This window comes from Littorina saxatilis, linkage group LG1 (genome assembly GCF_037325665.1).
Source record: "Littorina saxatilis isolate snail1 linkage group LG1, US_GU_Lsax_2.0, whole genome shotgun sequence".
Classification (NCBI taxonomy): domain Eukaryota; kingdom Metazoa; phylum Mollusca; class Gastropoda; order Littorinimorpha; family Littorinidae; genus Littorina; species Littorina saxatilis.
In genome coordinates this window covers 98,042,402-98,064,908 of record NC_090245.1, presented here as the reverse complement: position 1 = coordinate 98,064,908, position 22,507 = coordinate 98,042,402, and the positions used below count along the sequence as shown (strand labels likewise).

Here is a 22,507-nt window from a genome sequence, read left to right as displayed (position 1 = left end):
TGAGGAAATAAGTGAATGCTACTTGCCCCATGACTGCTGAAAGTGCCTTTATGTTAAAGCCGACCATACGTCTCCAGGAGACCCAGCCTTGTCATAGAAGAGGGCCACAGAGCTAAATTTAGCGTTGCCAGCACAAGCAACTAGAGCTACATAATTATGCCGTGCACAAAACATAATCAACAACAACAAAATTATAAAATACGAAGAATGACAAGAAGTCCAAAACTGAGAAAACGGTCTTCAGTGGAGACAATCACCTCGCTGCAAAGTCAAAGGACATTAAACAGCGGTTGTTTCCCTTGTTCAAATTATTTTTATTTTTTTGTTCAGCAAAGTACGTTTTAGACAGCATAGTAACTGGGAAAGTTTCCATCTTTGCTATATGATAAGGTATAAGGCAGGAATGACTTTGGGGAACAGAAGAGTGAGTTACTTAGAATAATGGAAACTTTATACGTTTTAATCGCTGCCGTTATTACTGTATTTTGATGCTAAAAAAACAAGGTCATTACACACGTCATTTTTAATGGAATCTTAAAGCTTACACAAGTCGCGTAAGGCGAAATTACTACATTTAGTCAAGCTGTGGAACTCACAGAATAAAACTCAACGCACTGCATTTTTTCACAATGACCGTAGTCCGCCGCTAATGAAAAAGGCAGTGAAAGTGACGAGCCTGTTCAGCGCGGTAGCGGTTGCGCTGTGCTGCATAACGCGCTTTACTGTATTTCTCTTCGTTTTAACTTTCTGAGCGTGTTTTTAATCCAAACATATCATATCTATATGTTTTTGGAATCAGGAACCGACAAGGAATAAGATGAAATTGTTGTTAAAACGATTTCGGAAATTTTAATCATAATTTTTTTTTTATATTTATAATTTTCAGAGCTTGTTTTTAATCCGAATATAACATATTTATATGTTTTTGGAATCAGAACATGATGAAGAATAAAATAAAAGTAATTTTGGATCGTTTTATAAAAAAAAATTTAATTACAATTTTCAGATTTTTAATGACCAAAGTCATTAATTAATTTGTACGCCTCCATGCTGAAATGCAATACCGAAGTCCGGCCTTCGTCGAAGATTGCTTGGCCAAAATTTCAATCAATTTGATTGAAAAATGGAGGTGTGACAGTGCCGCCTCAACTTTTACAAAAAGCCGGATATGACGTCATAAAAGACATTTATCGAAAAAATGAAAAACACGTCTGGGGATTTCATACCCAGGAACTCTCATGTAAAATTTCATAAAGATCGGTCCAGTAGTTTAGTCTGAATCACTCTACACACACACACGCACAGACAGACAGACACACAGACACACACACACACACACACACACACACACACACACACACACACACACACACACACACACACACACATACACCACGACCCTCGTCTCGATTCCCCCTCTATGTTAAAACATTTAGTCAAAACTTGACTAAATGTAACAAGCAAAGAGAGAGAGAGAGAGAGAGAGAGAGAGAGAGAGAGAGAGAGAGAGAGAGAGAGAGAGAGAGAGAGAGAGAGAGAGAGAGAGAGAGAGAGAGAGAGAGAGAGAGAGAGGGGGCACCTAGGATGTTCTCAAGCGGTGAGTGTTTAAATGAAAGGGTGTTTGTACTGTGTGTAAAAGCCTGACAGGATCTGCAAGCAACACTCAACCCACAAAGATCGCACCTGATTGCGGTTTTATATCCGGGCTACCACACATCTTTGCATCAATTGTAAAACCTACATCGAGAAGCTTGCTCCACTCGGCCGACTGTTTTCAAGACCCCTGCTATGCATTCATTTTTTCTCCACCCATCAACCTCATAAAACACTGCAGGGTGACACAACCTCTATTGAAAGCAGTCAGCAGTACATACAGTGAATCACAACAAAAAGTTGAAAGCAGTGACAAAGAACAACAACAGGAGGGGCCAGAGCAGCATACCGGAAAACACCAGAAAATAACAAGATAATATAGAAGGAAATAACAAGATAATATAAAAGGAAATAAAGTGAGAAAAAAATAAAATAAACAAGTCGCGTAAAGCGAAAATACAATATTTAGTCAAGTAGCTGTCGAACTCACAGAATGAAACTGAACGCAACGCAACGCAGCAAGACCGTATACTCATAGCATCGTCACTCCACCGCCCGTGGCAAAGGCAGTGCCCGTGGAATTGAGAAGAAGAGCGGGGTATTCGTTGCGCTGAGAAGGTTAGCACGCTTTTGTGTACCTCTCTTCGTTTTAACTTTCTGAGCGTGTTTTTAATCCAAACATATTATATCTATATGTTTTTGGAATCAGGAACCAAAAAGGAATAAGATGAAAGTGTTTTTAAATTGATTTCGAAAAAAAAAATTTGATAATAATTTTTATATATTTAATTTTCAGAGCTTGTTTTTAATCCGAATATAACATATTTATATGTTTTTGGAATCAGCAAATGATGGAGAATAAGATAAACGTAAATTTGGATCGTTTTATAAATTTTTATTTTTTTTTACAATTTTCCGATTTTTAATGACCAAAGTCATTAATTAATTTTTAAGCCACCAAGCTGAAATCCAATACCGAACCCCGGGCTTCGTCGAAGATTACTTGACCAAAATTTCAACCAATTTGGTTGAAAAATGAGGGCGTGACAGTGCCGCCTCAACTTTCACGAAAAGCCGGATATGACGTCATCAAAGACATTTATCCAAAAAATGAAAAAAATGTTCGGGGATTTCATACCCAGGAACTCTCATGTCAAATTTCATAAAGATCGGTCCAGTAGTTTAGTCTGAATCGCTCTACACACACACACACACACACACACACACAGACACACAGACACACAGACACACGCACATACACCACGACCCTCGTTTCGATTCCCCCTCGATGTTAAAATATTTAGTCAAAACTTGACTAAATATAAAAATGAAATAAATAGGTAGGAAACAGTGACGGGCCTATTGAAAGTGACTCAACGGATAGCTCATGCTACGCTGCGCTCTACGGCTCACAGCTGGACAGTTCACAGCTGAATGATAATATCACCACTGTGGAAAGATTCCCGCAGGTTTTGATAGTGTATTGAGAATCGTGCACGGGTAGGGAAGAAGCTTCAGCTAATGCCTAAGAGCAGGTAGAAAAATTCCAAATGGCAGTTTGAAACTGTTTGAACAGAGGAGAAAAAAACAGATATCAAAAGAAGACAGTGAATAAAGCAGTTAGGTAAAGCTTTCATCCCCCTCCCCCCTACCCACTCCCTCCCCCCCCCCTCACACACACACACACACACACACACATGCGCACCTCTAGGTATGGAGTCTGCTTTGTGCCAGGTGGTCTTGTGACCAATCCAAAACGGTCTAGCTAGCAACAGGCCACAACGGTTAGTTGTAAAGACAGAAACAACGACAGAGAGAAAGACAAACGGCTTGTTCGACAGACAACATGCAAGGTAGAAGATTAATGACTTACCCAAGTGCAGACATACAGACAAACGGACGAGGAAAACAAAACACACAAACGGGATTTGCAACACGTCTGACAAAAGTCTGGCAGCTCTGATGACGAGGCCCACAAAAATAAGGGTCGGTTGGTCGATTCCTTTCGTTACATATATATCTGTGTTTTGCTGATTGAAGTTTGTTTTTCTTTTACACAGGCTTATGTGGCTTTTTATTGTTGGGAAATTCACAAAACTGTGTCTCCTGGATGGCAGAGAAAAGTAACTTTCCTTGCAAAGTCTGTATAAACTCCAATTTTGTCCTTTTTAATAGAAATACGTTTTCAAAGGCCAAACAAAGACAAGTCCTGGGTTGAGAGGAACAAATGGGTATATCGAGGAATCGGATAACAAGGCATTTTTGGGAGGACTGTTTAAAAAATATTTTTTACTTTTTTGGTGGCCTTATTTTTATGTTGTTCTGTTTACAAAATACCGAAGAACGCAATAAATAACAAGTCGCGTAAGGCGAAATTACTACATTTAGTCAAGCTGTGGAATTCACAGAATGAAACTGAACGTAGTCCGCCGCTAGTGCAAAAGGCAGTGAAAGTGACGAGCCTGTTTGGCGCGGTAGCGATTGCGCTGTGCTTCATAGCACGCTTTACTGTACCTCTCTTCGTTTTAACTTTCTGAGCGTGTTTTTAATCCAAACATATCATATCTATATGTTTTTGGAATCAAGAACCGACAAGGAATAAGATGAAATAGTTTTTAAAACGATTTCGAAAATTTAATTTTGATCATAATTTTTATATTTTTAATTTTCAGAGCTTGTTTTTAATCTAAATATAACATATGTATGTGTTTTTAGAATCAGAAAATGACGAAAAATAAGATGAAATTGTTTTTGGATCGTTTAATAAAAAAATAATTTTAATTACAAGTTTGCGATTTTTAATGACCAAACTCACTCATTAGTTTTTGAGCCACCAATCTGAAATGCAATACCAAACCCCGGCCTTCGTCGAAGATTGCTTTGCCAAAATGTCAATCAATTTGATTGAAAAATGAGGGTGTGACAGAGCCGCCTCAACTTTTACAAAAAGCCGGATATGACGTCATCAAAGGTATTTATCGAAAAAAAGAAAAAAAACGTCCGGGGATATCATACCCAGGAACTCTCATGTCAAATTTCATAAAGATCGGCCCAGTAGTTTGGTCTGAATCGCTCTACACACACAGACAGACAGACAGACAGACAGACAGACAGACACACACACACACACACACATACACCACGAGCCTCGTCTCGATTCCCCCCTCTATGTTAAAACATTTAGTCAAAACTTTACTAAATGTAAAAACGTTAAAAAAAACTTTGTTGTATGCCTCACCTGATCAAAGCGATGAGGATCCTGAAAGCCCCGCGATGCCTGACCACACGGTGTAGCGGCGTGTTGCCATGGTGATCCTGCGCGTCCACGTCCACGTCCCTGCAGGCCAGCATGTAGAAGAGCGAGGCCATCTCGGGGTCCAGGAAGCGCGGCGAGTGGTCAATCATGTGGTGCAGCAGGTTGCCCCCACTCTCCGCGTCCCGCAGGTTCGGATCCTTGCCCGCCTTGAGGTACTCTCGCATCGTCTTGAGGATGGCCTCCCGGCTGCCGTTCACGATCACCTGGTACACTTTGGTCTTGCGCAGATTCATGATGCTGATCTGCTGGGATTGTCTGCTTGGTGAGTGATATACTTTCGATTTGTGTACTTGGTGAATGATACACGTTCAAGTTTGTATGCTCAGCACTTATCAGCTCCTTGCCCCCTTATTGGTATCACTGTGTACGCATCCCTTTCACTGTATATTTATCCATCTTTTCCAGTCACTGTCCTCTCGCTGGTAAACACAACATCTTCGCGCAGTGTGCCGGCGTCTGCTGGCTTTTTCGACAAGGTTGACCACGTAGCTTTAAGGCGGAACTGAAAAGACAGTTTTGTAGAGAAACAGTATTTAACAATCTCGTTGTCTTCAATATGTCAATGACAAGACAATCTGTTCCAATTGAATCCTTTCTTCCTGCATTTGTTTTTCAACTCCTATGCTTGCTGTTTAAAGGACTGATTCAGTAAAGATAGCTCAGTCGAGTCTTGATAAACTCCTTCTCGTCGATGCTAAAAACAGCTAACACTCCTCTTTTCTATAATTCGCAGAAATCTCCATACAGAGAAGCGGAAAATGTATAATGAGTGGAGGGGAAAACCAAATATCGACACAAAGAAAATATACAACTGACACTTTTGATGTTGCACAACTTTTTTTCTTGACTAGTTCACCGCTACACTTGCATCCATATAATATCAATAATTATCCTCCTCTCAGCTTCATCCCCGTTTTACACCATTGTCTGCGCTCGATCTCGTGTCCGTGTTGACGTCACTTTACGTCTGGGTTTTCCGCGACACCGTGGACAAGTTGTCTTGGTGCGCCGAGCCGTTTGACAGAAGAGTGCGCGAGGGGAGATAATAACGGCTTTAAAAGAACAACTTCACAAGACAACGATTAGTTGAGTTTCACGCCGTCAGATGTCGGGTCCAACATACGTCACTGCTGCTTCCGCATCCGGGTTGTGGCAGGCCTCAAGACGAATGTGGCGGCGTGGGTTGTGTCTCGGCTTGAAAGGCGAGGGAACCAGAAGTGTCATGGGTAAATGTCAACATTACCGTGTCATAAATATCCAACACACGGTACAGGTGCAGACAGCTTCGACTTCTAATATTTCCCTATGTCTGCGTTTCCGTGTTGTCAGTATGGCTGTCGTCTGGTTGACTGGCGACAGTAAAGCACACTATCGTATCCTTTACCCGTAGTGAGCTGAATATTAGTTACGCTGCACTTTCACTATATTGTCCCTACTTTTGATTTTCTGACATTTTTTCCGTTGCTTGAGCGCTTTCCCTGCTGTCAGAAATGGCTGTACTCTGGTTTTCTGGCAACAGAAATTCACACTGTCGTATCCTTCACCTGTCGTGAGCTTAGTATTAGTGATTCTGAAACGAATGAACACTTTGGGTATTTTCCCTTAATTTTACTTTTCTAGCATGCATTCTTGTGCTAGAGTGCTTCCGTGTTGACAGAAGTAGTGGTCGTCTGGTTTACTCCCAAAAGAGATTGCACAAATACAACATTTATCCTTGACCCACCGTGACCTGAATGTCAATGATGATGTGACGAGAACACCAAAGTAGCGATCGTCATCTATTAAGCATGTCTGTGTTTATTTATTACTTGCGCTCAGCTATCCTTCAGGGCACAGAAGACCGGCGAGTTTATCCAGGACAGGGTGAGATCATTGACTCGTGACGGCTACTATGATCCTGAAGAAGCCTGAAGTCAGTGAAGCGTATCGGATCAGCTGCAACTCATTAAGTTCTTAGGCCAAATTGTTATCAGTTTTAAGATCGTTTCTCCACGCCTCACACGCTCCAGGGTCGAAAAAAACAAAACAAAAAAAACAAACAAAGAATAGATCGCCTGCTTTGCTCTCCGTGTGTAATCTTGATTTTCCTTGTTAGATATTTCAGCAGAGCCCTCCTCGTTTGTTATTCAGTTGAAGGGTTCAGTTCGTCTTCAGGTGAAAAAAAAATGCAGCGTTGTAGGCAGACAGATGAGGACCTGTAACACATGCAAGAGAAAAGTGAGTGTCGCGCCAAACGATTTCAAGGCAACATAATGGAGGCAATAACATTTTATTACTGCCCTTAAACGTGAAAGATCCTGTAGTGTATTAAGTGTGTGTGTGTGTGTGTGTGTGTGTGTGTGTGTGTGTGTGTGTGTGTGTGTGTGTGTGTGTGTGTGTGTGTGTGTGTGTGTGTGTGTGTGTGAACTACCAAGAAACGATTACATATTATTGATATTTTGTTTACTTTTTATCCCTTCCTATTTTGTTTACATTATTTTTAAATCTAAATATAATGGACATTTATAGTTTGATTTTGTTTAATTTCTTATTTTTACTTTCAGCTACCAATTTGTCTTGGACCGGTTTAAACAAGTTACTCCTCTCAATACAGGTTAGTGCGTTGCGGAAAAAAAAGAGGAGGAAAATGATGATAAAAAGATACCAATATTATGGTATTCACAACCTTAAAGTTTTCCTCGCTGCTACATCTTTTTAATGTGTTTTCCTTGTACAACACCTGAGGCAGTTTTTCTCCATTGCGAAATCATTAAACGACACACTGGAAATTCCAAAATTCGACAGAATGTGGGTTTTTTAAATTGACTTTCACAGCTGCGACAATTGTAACGATTCACGAACGCAACATTTCAATCAATTTACAAGGTAAGCACCACTGTCGATTGACATTGGGACGAGATAGAGACTATGCTTTGTGATAATACTCAGCTTCTTAAATGCACGGACCAATCAATCAATCAATCAATAAGAAGCTTATATCGCGCGTATCCCGTGGGTACAGTTCTAAGCGCTTGTCGAAGAGCTGTCAACACAGGACTAACAGAAAAAGAAAACAAAATCTACAGACGGACATAAACCCTATCACACACTAGCAGACCCTAATAAACATACAACAAACAACTGTTTAACAACAATGTACACATCAATAGCCAGGTCCAAACAAAATAATATTAAGCACACACAAAACACCTCTCACAGAGCACAACACAAGGATGTCATTTGGGGCACAACACATCGCATCGAACATGAAAGTCACAGCCAGCTACGGGAAGAACTGAGTCTTCAACCTACTCTTGAACACGTCAAGAGAGGGGCTCTGGCGAAGCTCCAGCGGCAGGGAGTTCCAGACGGAGGGGCCCGCGGAGGGGAATGCACCAAGATTGGAAATAACTTGGTCGACGTGTATAAGGTCTGTAAAATTTAGTTGGTTGTTGGTTTTAATGTTCCTTCACATAAACAAATCGTAAAATCAAGAAAGTTCTAAAATGCTCATGTATTTTCACACTTGTAACTTCAATTTTTGTTTAAAATGTCTATAATCCTTTACAAAGTTAAAAATATTGTCCTGGGGGACGCCCCGGAATAAAACGTTTAGAGTATGCACCGTAGTGTTTTTCATCAAGTTGACTGTAGAAGAGTTGTATTACTTGACTGTAAGGTAAACGGAGCTATGAATAGCCGAGTGGGCATAACCAGTTCCCTGGGACACGTCGTCGGTGTCAGAGTGAATAGTGAGGTCCAATCTTCATGTTTTCCTACGGGAAAAGGCATCACATAATTTACAGGGTTTGTACAGATTTGTTTGTCCTAAAATTTAAGGATTTTTCATGGACACTCAAGACCTTTTGAAGAAAAAATCAAGCACCCTCTTTCCTCTTAATCAAAAGGACACTTGTTTTGGTCTACCCGCACACAGAGTTCAATGATTGAAGGGACTGTAGCTTACTGTTTAACTTTTGCCTTGCGGTTTTTAAAATAATGAAACCTTGCAAATCTCTACTACGGTTGGTTGCTCTGTAGTCAGTCAGCAACGTTTGGGTTATTGAGGACTTTGAATGACCTTGCCAAGTTTTCAAGGACTTTCAATGCCTTGAAATTAATTGACCCCTCCAAATCCAAGCACTTTCAAGGAGTTCAAGCACCAGTACGAACCCTGCATAAACGATCTTTTTTTTCGAAAACGTGCGGAGCGAAGCATATCACTTGATGTGGTTATTCCTTTGGCTGACAGAGATGGCGTCTGTTTACCAGCTCACATCAATACCTGAGATATAGTGAGCCGTACAATCTTCTCAGCGTATTACCACCTCATGTCCAAAACAGTCCCTAGAACTGGGGACAAACATACCAAATTAGCATTGCATAGCATAGATCAATCTTCCAGGAGCTAGTTAATGTGTTTACCAATGGGAACCAGTTTTCATTTGTGTGTGCTTTTTACTGCCACCAGGAAAGACCAATCACATTGGTTGGCATTCTTATCTTATTCAGTCTCCAGCCGAGCAAACGTGGTTTCCAGGGGTCTTGTTTTGAACCGTTAAAAGGATTGGACGTGTTTACAAAAAGCAAACCAGGAAACTGCCATCTCCGCAACCCATTACGTGGGTTTCTCTGACACATACACGCACGCACTCACTCAAGCACGTAAACACGCATGCACGCACGTAAACACACACACGGCACACATGGCGCACATAGACACACAAACACACACGCACGCACGCGCACACACACACTGACACACACACACACACACACACACACACACACACACACACACACACACACACACACACACACACACACACACACACACACATCAGTCGGGACTATGTATAAAAATGATCCCGTGCAGAAAGAAGACGACCTGTATATAAATATACATCGGTGATTTTGATTGATGATGTGACGGCTTCGGTCATACGACCGTAGCCAGGTGATTAATTGCTGTCTATATCTGTCCTTGGTTCTCATTCGTTCGCCTTTACTCTCACGCACATCACAGCATCACAAATAGACACGTTGTCAGGTTTAAAGCTGAATGTAGCACTTTTTGTACATCTTTCCAATCACAAACAGAACACGTAAGTCCGTTGCATCGGTCGAACTCATATAACATGTTCAAGTAGTTATCTGTACGCAAGAGTAATGAAATAAATATACAAGTGGCATGACTATATTTATAATTATATAGACACAGTCTGGAAATCACTCTGTCGGCTTTTTATGGGTTGTGGAAGACTTGCTGTTCCTTGGGGTGTGCACGTTAAAGATGTCCACGATTGACAAAAGGGTCTTTCCTGGCAAAATTGTATAGGCATAGATAAAAATGTCCACCAAAATACCCGTGTGATTTGGAATAATAGGCCGTGAAAAGTAGGATATGCGCCGAAATGGCTGCGATCTGCTGGCCGATGTGAATGCGTGATGTATTGTGTAAAAAAATTCCATCTCACACGGCATAAATAAATCCCGGCATAAATAAATTGCATAAAAAAAACAAATTTAAAAAATCCCTGCGCTTAGAACTGTACCCACGGAATACGCGCGATATAAGCCTCATATTGATTGATTGATATTTACGAACATCGTCAATTATCTCGTCTTTGCGATAACCGTTCAATTCACACCTAGCCGAAACTAGAAGAAGAAAAAAATAGACAAGAAAATGAAGTATAGACCAAACACTCAACTCAGGCGCCTTGCATGGGCAAGTAAGTCCATGGAAAAGGAAAGAGAAGTAATAAAATTAAAAAAATTAAAAACACTCGCACGCACACACATGTATCCTAAACAATGAAGGTATCCAAAGAGAAGACGTGAAGTTAACAAAAACAAGAAATTCCTCCGAGGTAGGAAAAACACCCCCGTCCTTAGCATTCTCACTGCCACCAACTGAGCAGGCACTGCTAACAAGTGTGGTTATTTCCCTTTGACCATTAATATGTCCCTCTATAAGTCCTTGTAGAATCTTAATCCACCAATAACTCCCTAACCGTGTGTTTGACTGGTCCCAATTTTTGTAAGGACCGTCTCAGGAATATATAGTACCTGTTCACCAAGTTTGGTGACGATCGGTCCGTTCATTCTTGAGATGTATATGCGAACACAAACAAACAAACAAACAAACACATCGAGCGAAACCTATACACACCCCTATACCGGGGGTGTAATAATCAAATTAAACTAATGCAGAACCGAGTAAAACACCAGCAACTTTTTTTGCGCAAAATGGGTAATTAGCTAAGGTAAGGAAACATTAAATCGATCAAAGTTGAATGTTCCACATACCGCTTATCAGATGTAGGGTCGCACGATACGATGAAACGCAAAACAGACCTTGCAAGAAGCACAGAATTCCGCGGACCAGATCATCGCGACATGGCTGTCACAAGGGAACTGAGTGTGGCCTGCGAGAACGATCCACTTAGAAGAGACAACAAATACTCTGTAAATGCCTGCCCCTTGGCCTGCTTGGTAAGATGGTAACTACAGTGTGCAATGACTACTTTATAAATCGTGTACGCAGAAAATGCGTACGTGTACGATTTTGTACTGAAACTGAATTTGTATACATGTCCTGGGCAGGGTGATTTTATTGATCTCGCTCTCTGTCTCTGTATCTCTTTCTGCGCTCTGGAGAGAGTGAAAGAGAGACAGAGAGAGAGTGTGTATATGTCACAGTGGAAATGAGAATCCAGTGAGATTCCGAATCGCACTAGTGGAGATTGGAATTCCAGTTTGCACTAGGGCAAACTAGAATTCTCATCTCCACTGGATATTTGTTAGTGAAGATTGGAATTCCAGTTTGCCCTAGTGCAAACGGGAATCCAGTTTCAGTGGAGATGGGAATTCCAGTTTTCACTAGGGGAAATAGGAATTGGGAGGAATTGGGGGAAATAATGTGTTCAAAGGTTTATAATTGTTGTTAAAACCATTTCATCTTGAGTCACTCATGACTTTAAGGCTTACTCATTTCAGGTATTGAAATGCAGACATAATTTTTTTTTATTGAATTGATATAATCGAACAACACAGAGTAATTGCGCACAATAAGGTTTTATCATCAATATCATTAAATCATATCACAAAGTTAAAAGTTTATAAAAGATGAAGCATGAAAGGTAGGCCTATCTATGCTACATGCCTTCACACACACTCCCACACATAAAATGCATGCACTCACGCACACATACAAACATGCCTTTTTTGCTTTTTCTCATTTCACTGGAAATCCATCAACAGTTCTTGCAAAATGTGCTTTCTGGGTGACATTTTGTACAGCAGTCTATGTTTGCTTTTCGGCAATTATTATTATTATTATTATTATTGTTGTGATCATTTTTATGCGCCTAATCTAGATATAGCCCTAGGCGCTTACATATTAATTTCTGCCGTTTGAAATGGAATTTTTTACAGACAGACAGACAAACAGACATTTTTTACACACAATATATAACGCATTCACATCGGCCAGTAAAGCTCAGTAGCCTATTAGGCGAGCATTCACCTTTCACGGCCTTTATTCCAAGTCAAACGGGTATTTGGTGGACATTTTTATCTATGCCTATACAATTTTGCCAGGAAAGACCCTTTTGTCAATCGTGGGATCTTTAACGTGCACACCCCAATGTAGTGTACACCCCAATTGCACCGTTTCGTTAGACAGTTGCCCTTGCATTTGCAGACTGTTCTCGAAGAGCAAGCGACAGACTTGGTGCTCCATCTCGTAGAAGACCGTGATGCTTGTATCAGAGTTATTTCTTTTAAATTGTTTGGTTCAACACTGTTAAGTTCCAGAAACTCTACAGAGCGCATGTCCACAAGTTCAACACCATCGAACCAGTTTACAATGATTACAGCAACGCTGAAGACTTTGAATTGTAATCTGTTTCCTGCTGTGGATCTGGATGTTAGTATTTTACAAGGCAGAAGGCGTGCATCAGTGTTTGTTCTGTCGGCTTGGTGGATTTTAATGCCAACTGTATCATCAATTGAGTACACCTTGTGCAGTTTTTGTACCTGCTTTTGATACCGGGAAGCTTGTCTCTTATTGTGCGCAATTACTCTGTGTTGTTCGATTATATCAATTCAATAATATTTATTTTTATTTCTGCAGTTCAATACCTGCAATGAGTAAGCCTTAAAGTCATGAAATGGTTTTGACAACAATTTTACACCTTTGAACACATTATTTCCCCCAATTCCTATTTCCCCTAGTGAAAACTGGAATTCCCATCTCCACTAAAACTGGATTCCCGTTTGCACTAGGGCAAACTGGAATTCCAATCTCCACTAACAAATATCCAGTGGAGATGAGAATTCTAGTTTGCCCTAGTGCTAACTGGAATTCCAATCTCCACTAGTGCGATTCGGAATCTCACTGGATTCTCATTTCCACTGTGACATATATATATGTCACAGTGGAAATGAGAATCCAGTGAGATTCCGAATCGCACTAGTGGAGATTGGAATTCCAGTTTGCCCTAGTGCAAACGGGAATCCAGTTTTAGTGGAGATGGGAATTCCAGTTTTCACTAGGGGAAATATAGTTCTTCTTGTTATTAATCGAGTTACCCTCAATGGGCGAGGGCCGAATAAAAAAAAAGCATGTATACATTGCTTATTCTGTTACCCTCGATAAATAAATAAAGTTCAAAGTTCTCCCTCTCTCTCTCTCTCTCTCTCTCTCTCTCTCTCTCTCTCTCTCTCTCTCTCTCTCTCTCTCTCTCTCTCTCTCTCTCTCTCTCTCTCGTTATCTCTCTCTCTCTTTATCTCATGCTTCATCTTATATAAACTTTTAACTTTGTGATATGATTTAATGATATTGATAAAAAAAAACTTATTGTGCGCAATTACTCTGTGTTGTTCGATTCTATCAATTCAATCATATTTATTTTTATTTCTGCATTTTAATACCTGCAATGAGTAAGCCTTAAAGTCACGAATGACTCAATATGAAATGGTTTTAACAACAATTATAAACCTTTGAACACATTATTTCCCCCAATTCCTATTTCCCCTAGATGAATACCCGCTTCGCCGGGTACGGCTTCGCCGGGAAGAAGTAGAGCCGAATACCCGGCTTTGCCGGGGACCGGGTGTACGCCGGCTTCGCCGGCGCACCGCACGAAGGAAGAGAGATAAACGCGCAAAACACTGGAAAAGATAAGGAAGAGTAATACGTTGTGGACAGTGACCTTCTAAAAATAGTAACGGGAATATGGATTGAGCGTTGTGGACAGTGACCTTCTAAAAATAGTAACGGGAATATAGATTGACGCCACACGAAGGAAGGGAGATAAACGCAAAACACTGGAGAAGATAAGGAAGAGTTACTGGGAATGGATCTGGGAAGATGAACAGAAAAACCAAAATCGGTTCAGCGCTGCGCGCTGAGAGCACGTGTTGAAAATTCTCATCGACCAGGTTGTGTCCGGGGTCTACCTGAATATGCCCACCAAATTTGAAGCAGATCCATCGAGAACTTTGGCCGTGCATCGCGAACACACACACACGCACACACACACACACACACACACACACACACAGACAGACAGACACAAGTCGTATATATATATATATAGATGTATCTGTGTGTGTGTGTGTGTCTGTGTGTGTGTTAGTGTTAGTGTGTGTGTGTGTGTGTGTGTGTGTGTGTGTAAATTGTGTGCGGAAGAGTGAGTGGGGGAGAGAGATAGTAGAAGGAGTGAGAGGGAGAGAAACTGGAAGTTTATTACAAATAGACGTTTAGGCAGAGAGAGAGAGAGAGAGAGAGAGAGAGAGAGAGAGAGAGAGAGACAGACAGAGAGAGAGAGAGAGCGTTATTAATGGCTTGTTTGTTTTGCAGGAAGCTGATGTAACCGATCTCTCAGTAAGTTATGGATAATAATGAGCATAATGAATGTTCTTGTCGTCTCGTGCTCAGCTTTGAACAAAGCAACATTGCTCTCTTTGCCATGGTGTTGTCAAGCAACAAATATGCACATCGTTTTTCAAGCTAATGTGATTGTACTGATGACTTGCCAACCTTCTTCTGCGTTCGTGGGCTGAAACTCCAACGTTCACTTGCATTTTTGCACGATAGGGTTTTTACGTGTATGACCGTTTTCTCCCAGCCATTTAGGCAGCCATACTCCGATTCCGGGGAATGCATGTTTTTGTTCATGTTTCTTCAACCAACCGAACTCTGACATGGATTACAGGATCTTTTACGTGCGTACTTGGTCTTATGCTTGCGTGTACACACGAAGAGGGTGGGGTGGGGTTTTGTTTTGTTTTTGTTTTAAGCGTGTTTGATTCATTTTCTTTGATACAACAACAAACAATAACAACATTAAGAACGTTAACAAGCAGACTGCTTATGTACATGTTCTAAAATGATAATCAATACACATTCAGATAACAGAAAATGGCGAACAAGTGGTAACTTCAACACCTAGTGTCATAATATTTCATTCTTGTTTTATATAAAAAATAAAATGAAGAGAGAGAGAGAGAGAGAGAGAGAGAGAGAGAGAGAGAGAGAGAGAGAGAGAGAGAGAGAGAGAGAGAGAGAGAGAGAGAGAGAGAGAGAGAGAGAGAGAGAGAATGCTTTGCTACATCGATTACAGTCACTGTTAATATAATTTCAGCCGAAAGCGATCAGTTGACATAACATAATCTTGTACAACAGAAAATATTTTCCAGTTCAAAGATATAGTTCAATCAGTTTGGGTTTGTGGGAAGTGACTAGCAGGTCTGCACATAAACTGACCTGAGATTTCGAGAGAAAAAAACCGGTTTGCCTCTCCGTCTCAGATCTGACCAAGCTTTAACATGGGAAAAACCACCCCTCCAATAGGTCACATACCAAAAATGAACAGCCTGGTGTTCTCTGTGCACACTGCTATTTTTTCAAGCATTAATTTTGTACAAGGCACTGGTGCCTTTATCGTGAATTAATTCAGCAAAAAATTCAAACTCACTACAGCTAGCAGTCAGGGTGTTAATTGTCGGTATGTGACCAAGTGGAGGGATGGTCTTATCCCGTGCAAACTCATTGCCAGATCTGAGACGGTGAGGCGAGGCGTAGTGGGCCTTTGAACAGTTTGATACAGACAAAAAACATTCCAGACACGACCAAACAACAAAGAGTGGTTTTTTTGCCTCATCCCAGATGAGTATAGGTAGATAAACCGGTAGATAACAACGGCAGCATGACAGAGAGAGGCGGGTGGGAGGGTACAGGGCGGGTATGACCCGGTCACACTGATGCTACACGCGATAATCCACCCCGGATAGGGCCCTGAATAAACGTCAAGGTGTCTATCCGTAACCAGCACCATCAGTACGACGGTGACAGCACAAGTAACAGACGATATATCGGAAATAACTCCGTCGGGTTTGTAGACGAACTCCGGAGTTTGTATGGGTTGTGAAAGAGTGAATACTCTTGCTTTTAGTGAGGCAAGCTTTCTACACGTGCTCCCTATCCACGTGTCACAGTTTCAGACACCCCTCTCGCTAGTGACTGGCCCATAAATGTGACGTTGGAATGTTTCACTATCTAAAGCAAGGGTAGTTCTCTTAATCTTATTCACTCTTTTACAACCTATACAAACCCGACAGAGTAATTTCCGAACATCGTCGATTCCAATTCTTATCGCTAGTAACTGGCATTCTCATCTTTCAGAGCGGCGTGATAGGGGTACCTCGGAAGGCCAGAACCTTCTAAACATCTTCCGCCACTGACAGTTTTTAACCCCACAATGACAAGTTCAAGGTGACGTAGCGGGTCACCGCCACTGAGTGCGATGCCAGGGCTCACCACAGACCCTCCATCTTGAGGGTCCCGGGACCCCCAAATGTAATGTATAGGAGGTCCTGGACCCTCTTAGTGGAACTCTAGAAGGTCCACAGAACTTGAGTTCATGTTCTCGCTTTCGCAAGGCACATTCATCGTAATGCTGTCCGAGGTTTGGAAGCTCTCTGAGCCCTTCATCACAACGTGTCTGTTATGTCTAAATACGCAGATCTGGCAGAATCTTTTTTGAAAACATCACCGACAGTACGCATGATACCGGATAGGTAGTTCGTCTACAGACCCGCTCTTTTCAGGTTTAGAGCGTCACGTTTGGTGCAGAAGAGGAGGCCTTCTCGGATGATCTCCCGGACACGGTTTTTAACTTTTTAAAAGAGGTCAAGATTGTTGACATAATTTGAAGAAACAAATGTGAAAGTTGTGAAGTTGTAGAACCTTTTTTTGTGTCCACTGATTGACCTGATTGTGAACATTTTAAGGCAAAAAAAAAATTGTCTGTTTCTGGTCACCCGACCGACCCTAAATTTCGGCGCCGACCCTAAACTTTTTTTTTTTCCAAACTCAAAATTTTTTATTTGTTTTTGGTAGTAGAGGACAGGGTGAGAAAATGAACAACAAAAACGTGTGAAAACGAAAGTCCGCTGACGATTTGTAAATGTGTTGAGTGTCTTGTCTCTATGTATAGTGAATCCAGTCTCTTTGCGCGATTTTTAAAGTTAGTTTTATTGGTCTACATTTGGGGTAAAAAAATAAAAATAAAAAAATAAAAAAAATCCCTACCTACCGACCCTATTTTTTTTAGCCATGTTACCAGAAACAGACATTTTTTTTTTTGCCTAAGCATTGGGCTTGCCATGTGAACTGATAAAAGAACACAAATTGCAGAGAAGAGACGATACACAATACTAACCCACCACTTGAACCAACCGTCTTCTTGGCTGCCTCCCCCGTGCCAGCGATCACAGACAGGTCTGTGTTGACAAGACTGACGATGGTCGTGGGGGGAGGAGTGGAGATTGGGTATGACCGTAGAAGGCCGTGTAACCGCTGAGTGTGTGTGTGTGGGGGGGGGGGTGGTGCGTATGCGCCCGTGCGTGATGCGCGCGTTCGTGTGTTAGTGTGTGTGTGTGTGTGCGTGTTTTGCGTGTGTGTTTGTGTGTGTGTGTGTGTGTGCATGTGTGTGTGTGTGTGTGTGTGTGTGTGTGTGTCGACGTGCGTGTATGTGTGTGTGTGTGTTAGTGTATTTACGGGATTCTTCAAAACCACTGCATGTTCCACGTACCAACATTAACATAAATGTAGATTTTCTGTCAATTGCGCGTACAGGATCCACATAAATGTATATATATATATTATTTTGATGACATCAGGCGGTATGAATACTTGCCAAAACTGCTGGTAATAGGAGGACGGCGTGCAAACACATTAAATACAAGATTATAATGTTTAAGTACACACACAGCGGCACAAAGCACTGATTTATATCACCCAGTGAATATTTTGTTTTTGAGGCATCCGGTTCAACACCCTCTGCATCCAGTGAAGCGTTATTGCAAGGTCAGATGTGACAGCGGGAGAACTTCTTCTTCTTTTCGATCGCCGATCACACTTGGAGTCCAGATCTTGAGATATAATTAGTGGTCCTCTGCAGCGCAGCCACTGGCCCGTACAGCTTGTTGTGCAGGGACTCCGGCAATGGCCAGATTTCCTCTCTCAGCACCTGGTGGTTCCTACAGTCTCGTAGGATGTGGGCCGTGTCCTGCTCTGCTTCTCCACAAGAACACATGGGGGAGGGCACAACATGCAGCTTCCCGTGGAGATGCTGGTTAAGTCTGTTGTGTCCCGTTCTCAGGCGGAAGATGACCACCTGCTGTGGTCTGGATAGCAGGTGGTAGCTGTCCTGTGGCTGGGGCGTCCTGTGCAGAGACTTAATGATGGTCTTCATCTCTGTCAGGCTCACAGGGTTGTTCTCTTGCTCATCTTCTGCACCCAGCTTTGCCATCCTGTCCGCCTCTTCGTTTCCTTGTACACCACAGTGGGAGGGGATCCATTGCAGTACTGTCCTCAGGCTCTTGATGTTGTGTAGAGCGTGTTCCAGCTGAGGCAGTTTGCTACTGGTCATTGCTTGTAGTACTGACAGAGCGTCAGTCAGGAAGACCACCTGGTTGTCATGGTTGACTCTGTCGTTGATGGTGTATGCTGCATGGATCAGTGCTTGTACCTCAGCTCTGTAGTTTGTACAGTGGAGGCCTGTTGGTATAGCCTCTGCTTGCCTCTCTCCACTGGGGTACTGGACATACACCCCCGCTCCTCCATTTTTGACGGCCTCTGTGGCTGACCCATCAGTATACACCCGTGTCCATGCTTCTTGGGGGTACCTTTCTTCAAGCATGGCAAGAGTCAGGGCTTTTTTCGTCGCATTGCTCTGCTCGTCCTTTGTTGTGAGGTAGGGGACACTGGTCTGTATGTCCAGGTTTCCTTGTCTGTCTTCCCAGGGTGGGGCGTCAAGGGAGAAAGATGGTGACTCCACTAGCTCTGGCATCTCTGTCTGATGTTTCTTCTGCAAAGTCCTTGCCTCCAGAGCGAAGCTTGATCTTTTCAGCCTGCCTAAGGACATCTTCTTGAGTCTGTCACTCATTGGATGGTCATGAGTGCACTGGTACTTGGTGGCTTGTACCATTGTTTTGCAGTCTCGCCTTTTGCTCAGTGGAGGAATGCCAGTCACCTGTTCCATCTTCTGTATGGGTGTTGATTTCATTGCGCCCGTGATGATTCTCAGCGCTTGGTTCTGTACTTTGTCTAGGGCCTGCTGGTGTGTCTTGGCTGCTGTTGCCCAAGAGCTTGATCCGTACTCGAGGTGCGGTCGTACAGTCCCCTGGTAGACTGTTTTCAGGATCTTCTCGTTTGCACCCCAGTGTGATCCTGCCAGCTTCCGCATGATGTTTAGTTTTCTCCTGGCCTTTCCCTCTGCATTCATGATGTGTTGTTTCCAGGTCATGCGCTTGTCATAGGTGACCCCCAGGTATGTTTGCTGGTCTTCAAATTTCAGGGGTGTGTCCCCCAAGGTCAGTTTGCCAGGTGTCGCTTTGGCAGAGAGTGTGAAGAGAGTGGCAGTGGTCTTCTCCCTGTTGATGGTCACACACCAGTCTTCCGCCCACGCTGCAACCTTTTCTAGGGCAAGTTGCATCCTGTAGGTTGCTGTGGTTGCATACTCTTCCGAGCACCAGAGAACAAGGTCATCAGCATACAGTGCCGCTTGGACTCCTTTGGGCAACTCTGGTACCAGGTCGTTAATGAAGAGTATGAATAGCGTGGGGGAGAGTACTCCTCCCTGTGGAACTCCTTGGCGTAGTAGCACCTTTCGGCCACAGTGACCGTCCACCAGCACTCTGGCCTTTCGGTTGTGCAGGTACGACTTGGTCCACTGGTACATGTTGCCTTTGACGCCGGAACGTAGGAGCTTCACAAGGAGTCCATCTTTCCAGACCTTGTCGAAGGCCTTCTGCAGGTCAATGAAGGTGGCCAGGGTGACTTTCTGGGCCTGGTAGGCATCCTCTATGACCTGGCTAAGGTGTGTTGTCTGGTCCTCCGTACTTCTGTGCTGTCGGAAGCCGGCTTGTTCTGGGACGATGATGCTTTCTGATTCCAGGTACAGCTGCAGGCGCTGGTTGACAATGCGCTCCATGGTTTTGCATACGCAGCTTGTCAGGCTGATGGGTCGGTAGCTCAGGGTTTTGGTCTTGTTTTTCCCTTTCTTTAAAACTGGGATCATCCTGGCTTCCTTCCAGCACTGAGGTACCTGTCCCTGTCTCCAGCTGAGGTTGAAGATGCCCAGTAGTTTCTGGAGGGCCGAGTTGCCTATGTGTTGCAACATCTCATTCGTAATGTTGTCTGGACCTGGAGACTTCTTCTTTTTGAGCTTCTTGATGGCATTCTTCAGCTCGGCCATGGTGATGTCTTGTTGCATGGCATCCTGTACGTTTCTTTCTGTTCTTTCTCTAATTTCTGTTCTGACTTCCTTTTGTAGAGGCAGGGGTATGGTGGTGTCGCTTTCTCCCCGATATGCTTGGGCGAAAGCATTGGCAGCGGCTTTTCCAGTGAGTGTTCTTCCTTCCTCCTCCAGGGTGATCTTCTGTCCCTTGTTGCCCTCTTCATTCAGTGCTCTTGTAAGTTTCCAGAGCTTTGTTGTGTCTTTTTCCATATTCAGCCCTGCCGTCTTTTCTCTCCAGCCTCTTCTCTTGCACTCTAGCTTTGTCTTCAGATGTTTTGCTTTGCTTTCTTGGAGTTTGATGTTGTTCTCCTGGCTAGGGTTGGTCTCTGCCTCTTCTCTCATTCTTGTGAGTGCATCGTGCGTCTTCTGCAGCTCATCGGACCAGTATGGGATGTAGTCCTTCCTCACTCCACGTGGGATGCTGTCCTTGGCTGCCTGGATTATGCTAGCATTGAACTCCTTTATCACGTTGTTGATGTTTCTCCCCTCTGTTTCTTTGGCTCTGGTCAGCTCATTTGTTCGTATGGTGAACAGTCCCCACTTTGCCTTTTTGTAGTTCCATCTCGGGTGTTGTGGATGCTCAGATGCTGAGTCTCTACTGATGGTAAGGAGAACTGGGCGATGGTCGCTTCCACCCAGCTGTTCATCCACTTTTCTTGAGATGGTTTTGTGGATGTCATCCGTGCACAATGCCAGGTCTGGTGTTGTTGTTGAGTGCCAGCGGCGCGAGTAGAAGGTAGACGGATCTGTGGGGTCGTTGACAAGGATCAGGTGGTTGTCGTCCTGCCAAGATTCAATGTCTTCTCCTCGCCTGTCTAGTGTTTTATATCCCCAACTCTGGGACTGGCTGTTAAAGTCTCCAGCGATGAGGAAGCCGCTGTCAGGGACCTGGATTGTGTCAAGCGACAGCATCTTGTCGTTGGGGCAGTAGTAGTTGACGATGTTCATCTTGCTGTCATTGGTCGTTATCTTGACTTCTATGTACTCTGCTTCTTCCATGTATCTGTTGGTTTCACTGGCATTTATGTTGTTCCTGACCAGAGTCATCACTCCTCCTTTCTTCCTCCCTTGTCTGTCACTCCTGAACACCTGGTACCCTCGGATCTTAAAGGGCTTCCCTTCTTGCAGGTGTGTTTCCTGAATGCAGCAGATGTTGATGCTGTTTTCATAGAGGAAGTGCTCTAATTCTTCCTTCTTATTGGATACCCCCTCTGCATTCCAATGCATGATGTTAATAGTGGGGTTGTCCTTGGCTCTGCTGTTTTTCCGGCCAGTCGCTTTCCTTTCTCGTCCCCTGGCTCCACAAGACGAGATGAAGGGACCTCCAGTAGCTGAGGGTGGACTCCTTTGAGGCGCGGAGCCCGGCGCTGCACCTGCCTGGTGGATCCTCACAGGGCGAGCACCATTACTGTCAATTCTGTCTCCAAGTGTCATAATGGCAGTTGATGCGTAGTGTTGTGGTTTGTTGGAGTGCGCCGTGCGGCCCAACACATACGTCTTCAGCACTCGAGGTTTCTGTCAGGGTTACCTCACCCTTAGCTCATGGCCCAAGGACCTGCCCTGTGAGCACAAGGTTGGTCCATATTAGTCTGGCCTCTACCTTTTGACCTGTCCAGCTTGGGAAGCCCTTCCAGGAGTTTACACTCCCGCTGGCATAGCTCTTAGGGTCACCGAGACACGCAAACCACCACACCACGTTAAGGAATGGACCATGTGGTGGAGCGGGAGAACTCTCCCGTCCCGTTCTCTCCATCAGTTGCCGCCCCATTTAACAAAGAGGATGCAGCCAGTGGCACAGTGGACA

At 43.3% G+C, this 22,507-nt stretch overlaps 1 protein-coding gene across 1 annotated transcript in view; it reads right to left on the bottom strand.

The window, feature by feature from the left end:
- Positions 1 to 22,507, bottom strand: part of LOC138946871 (poly [ADP-ribose] polymerase tankyrase-1-like) — a 43,388-nt gene that overhangs the window by 13,624 nt on the left and 7,257 nt on the right. The window contains exon 2 of the mRNA XM_070318272.1: positions 4,832 to 7,104. Coding sequence (XP_070174373.1) covers positions 4,832 to 5,142 — 311 coding nt within the window. The 5' untranslated portion in view covers positions 5,143 to 7,104. The remainder of the gene's footprint in view (positions 1 to 4,831; positions 7,105 to 22,507) is intronic.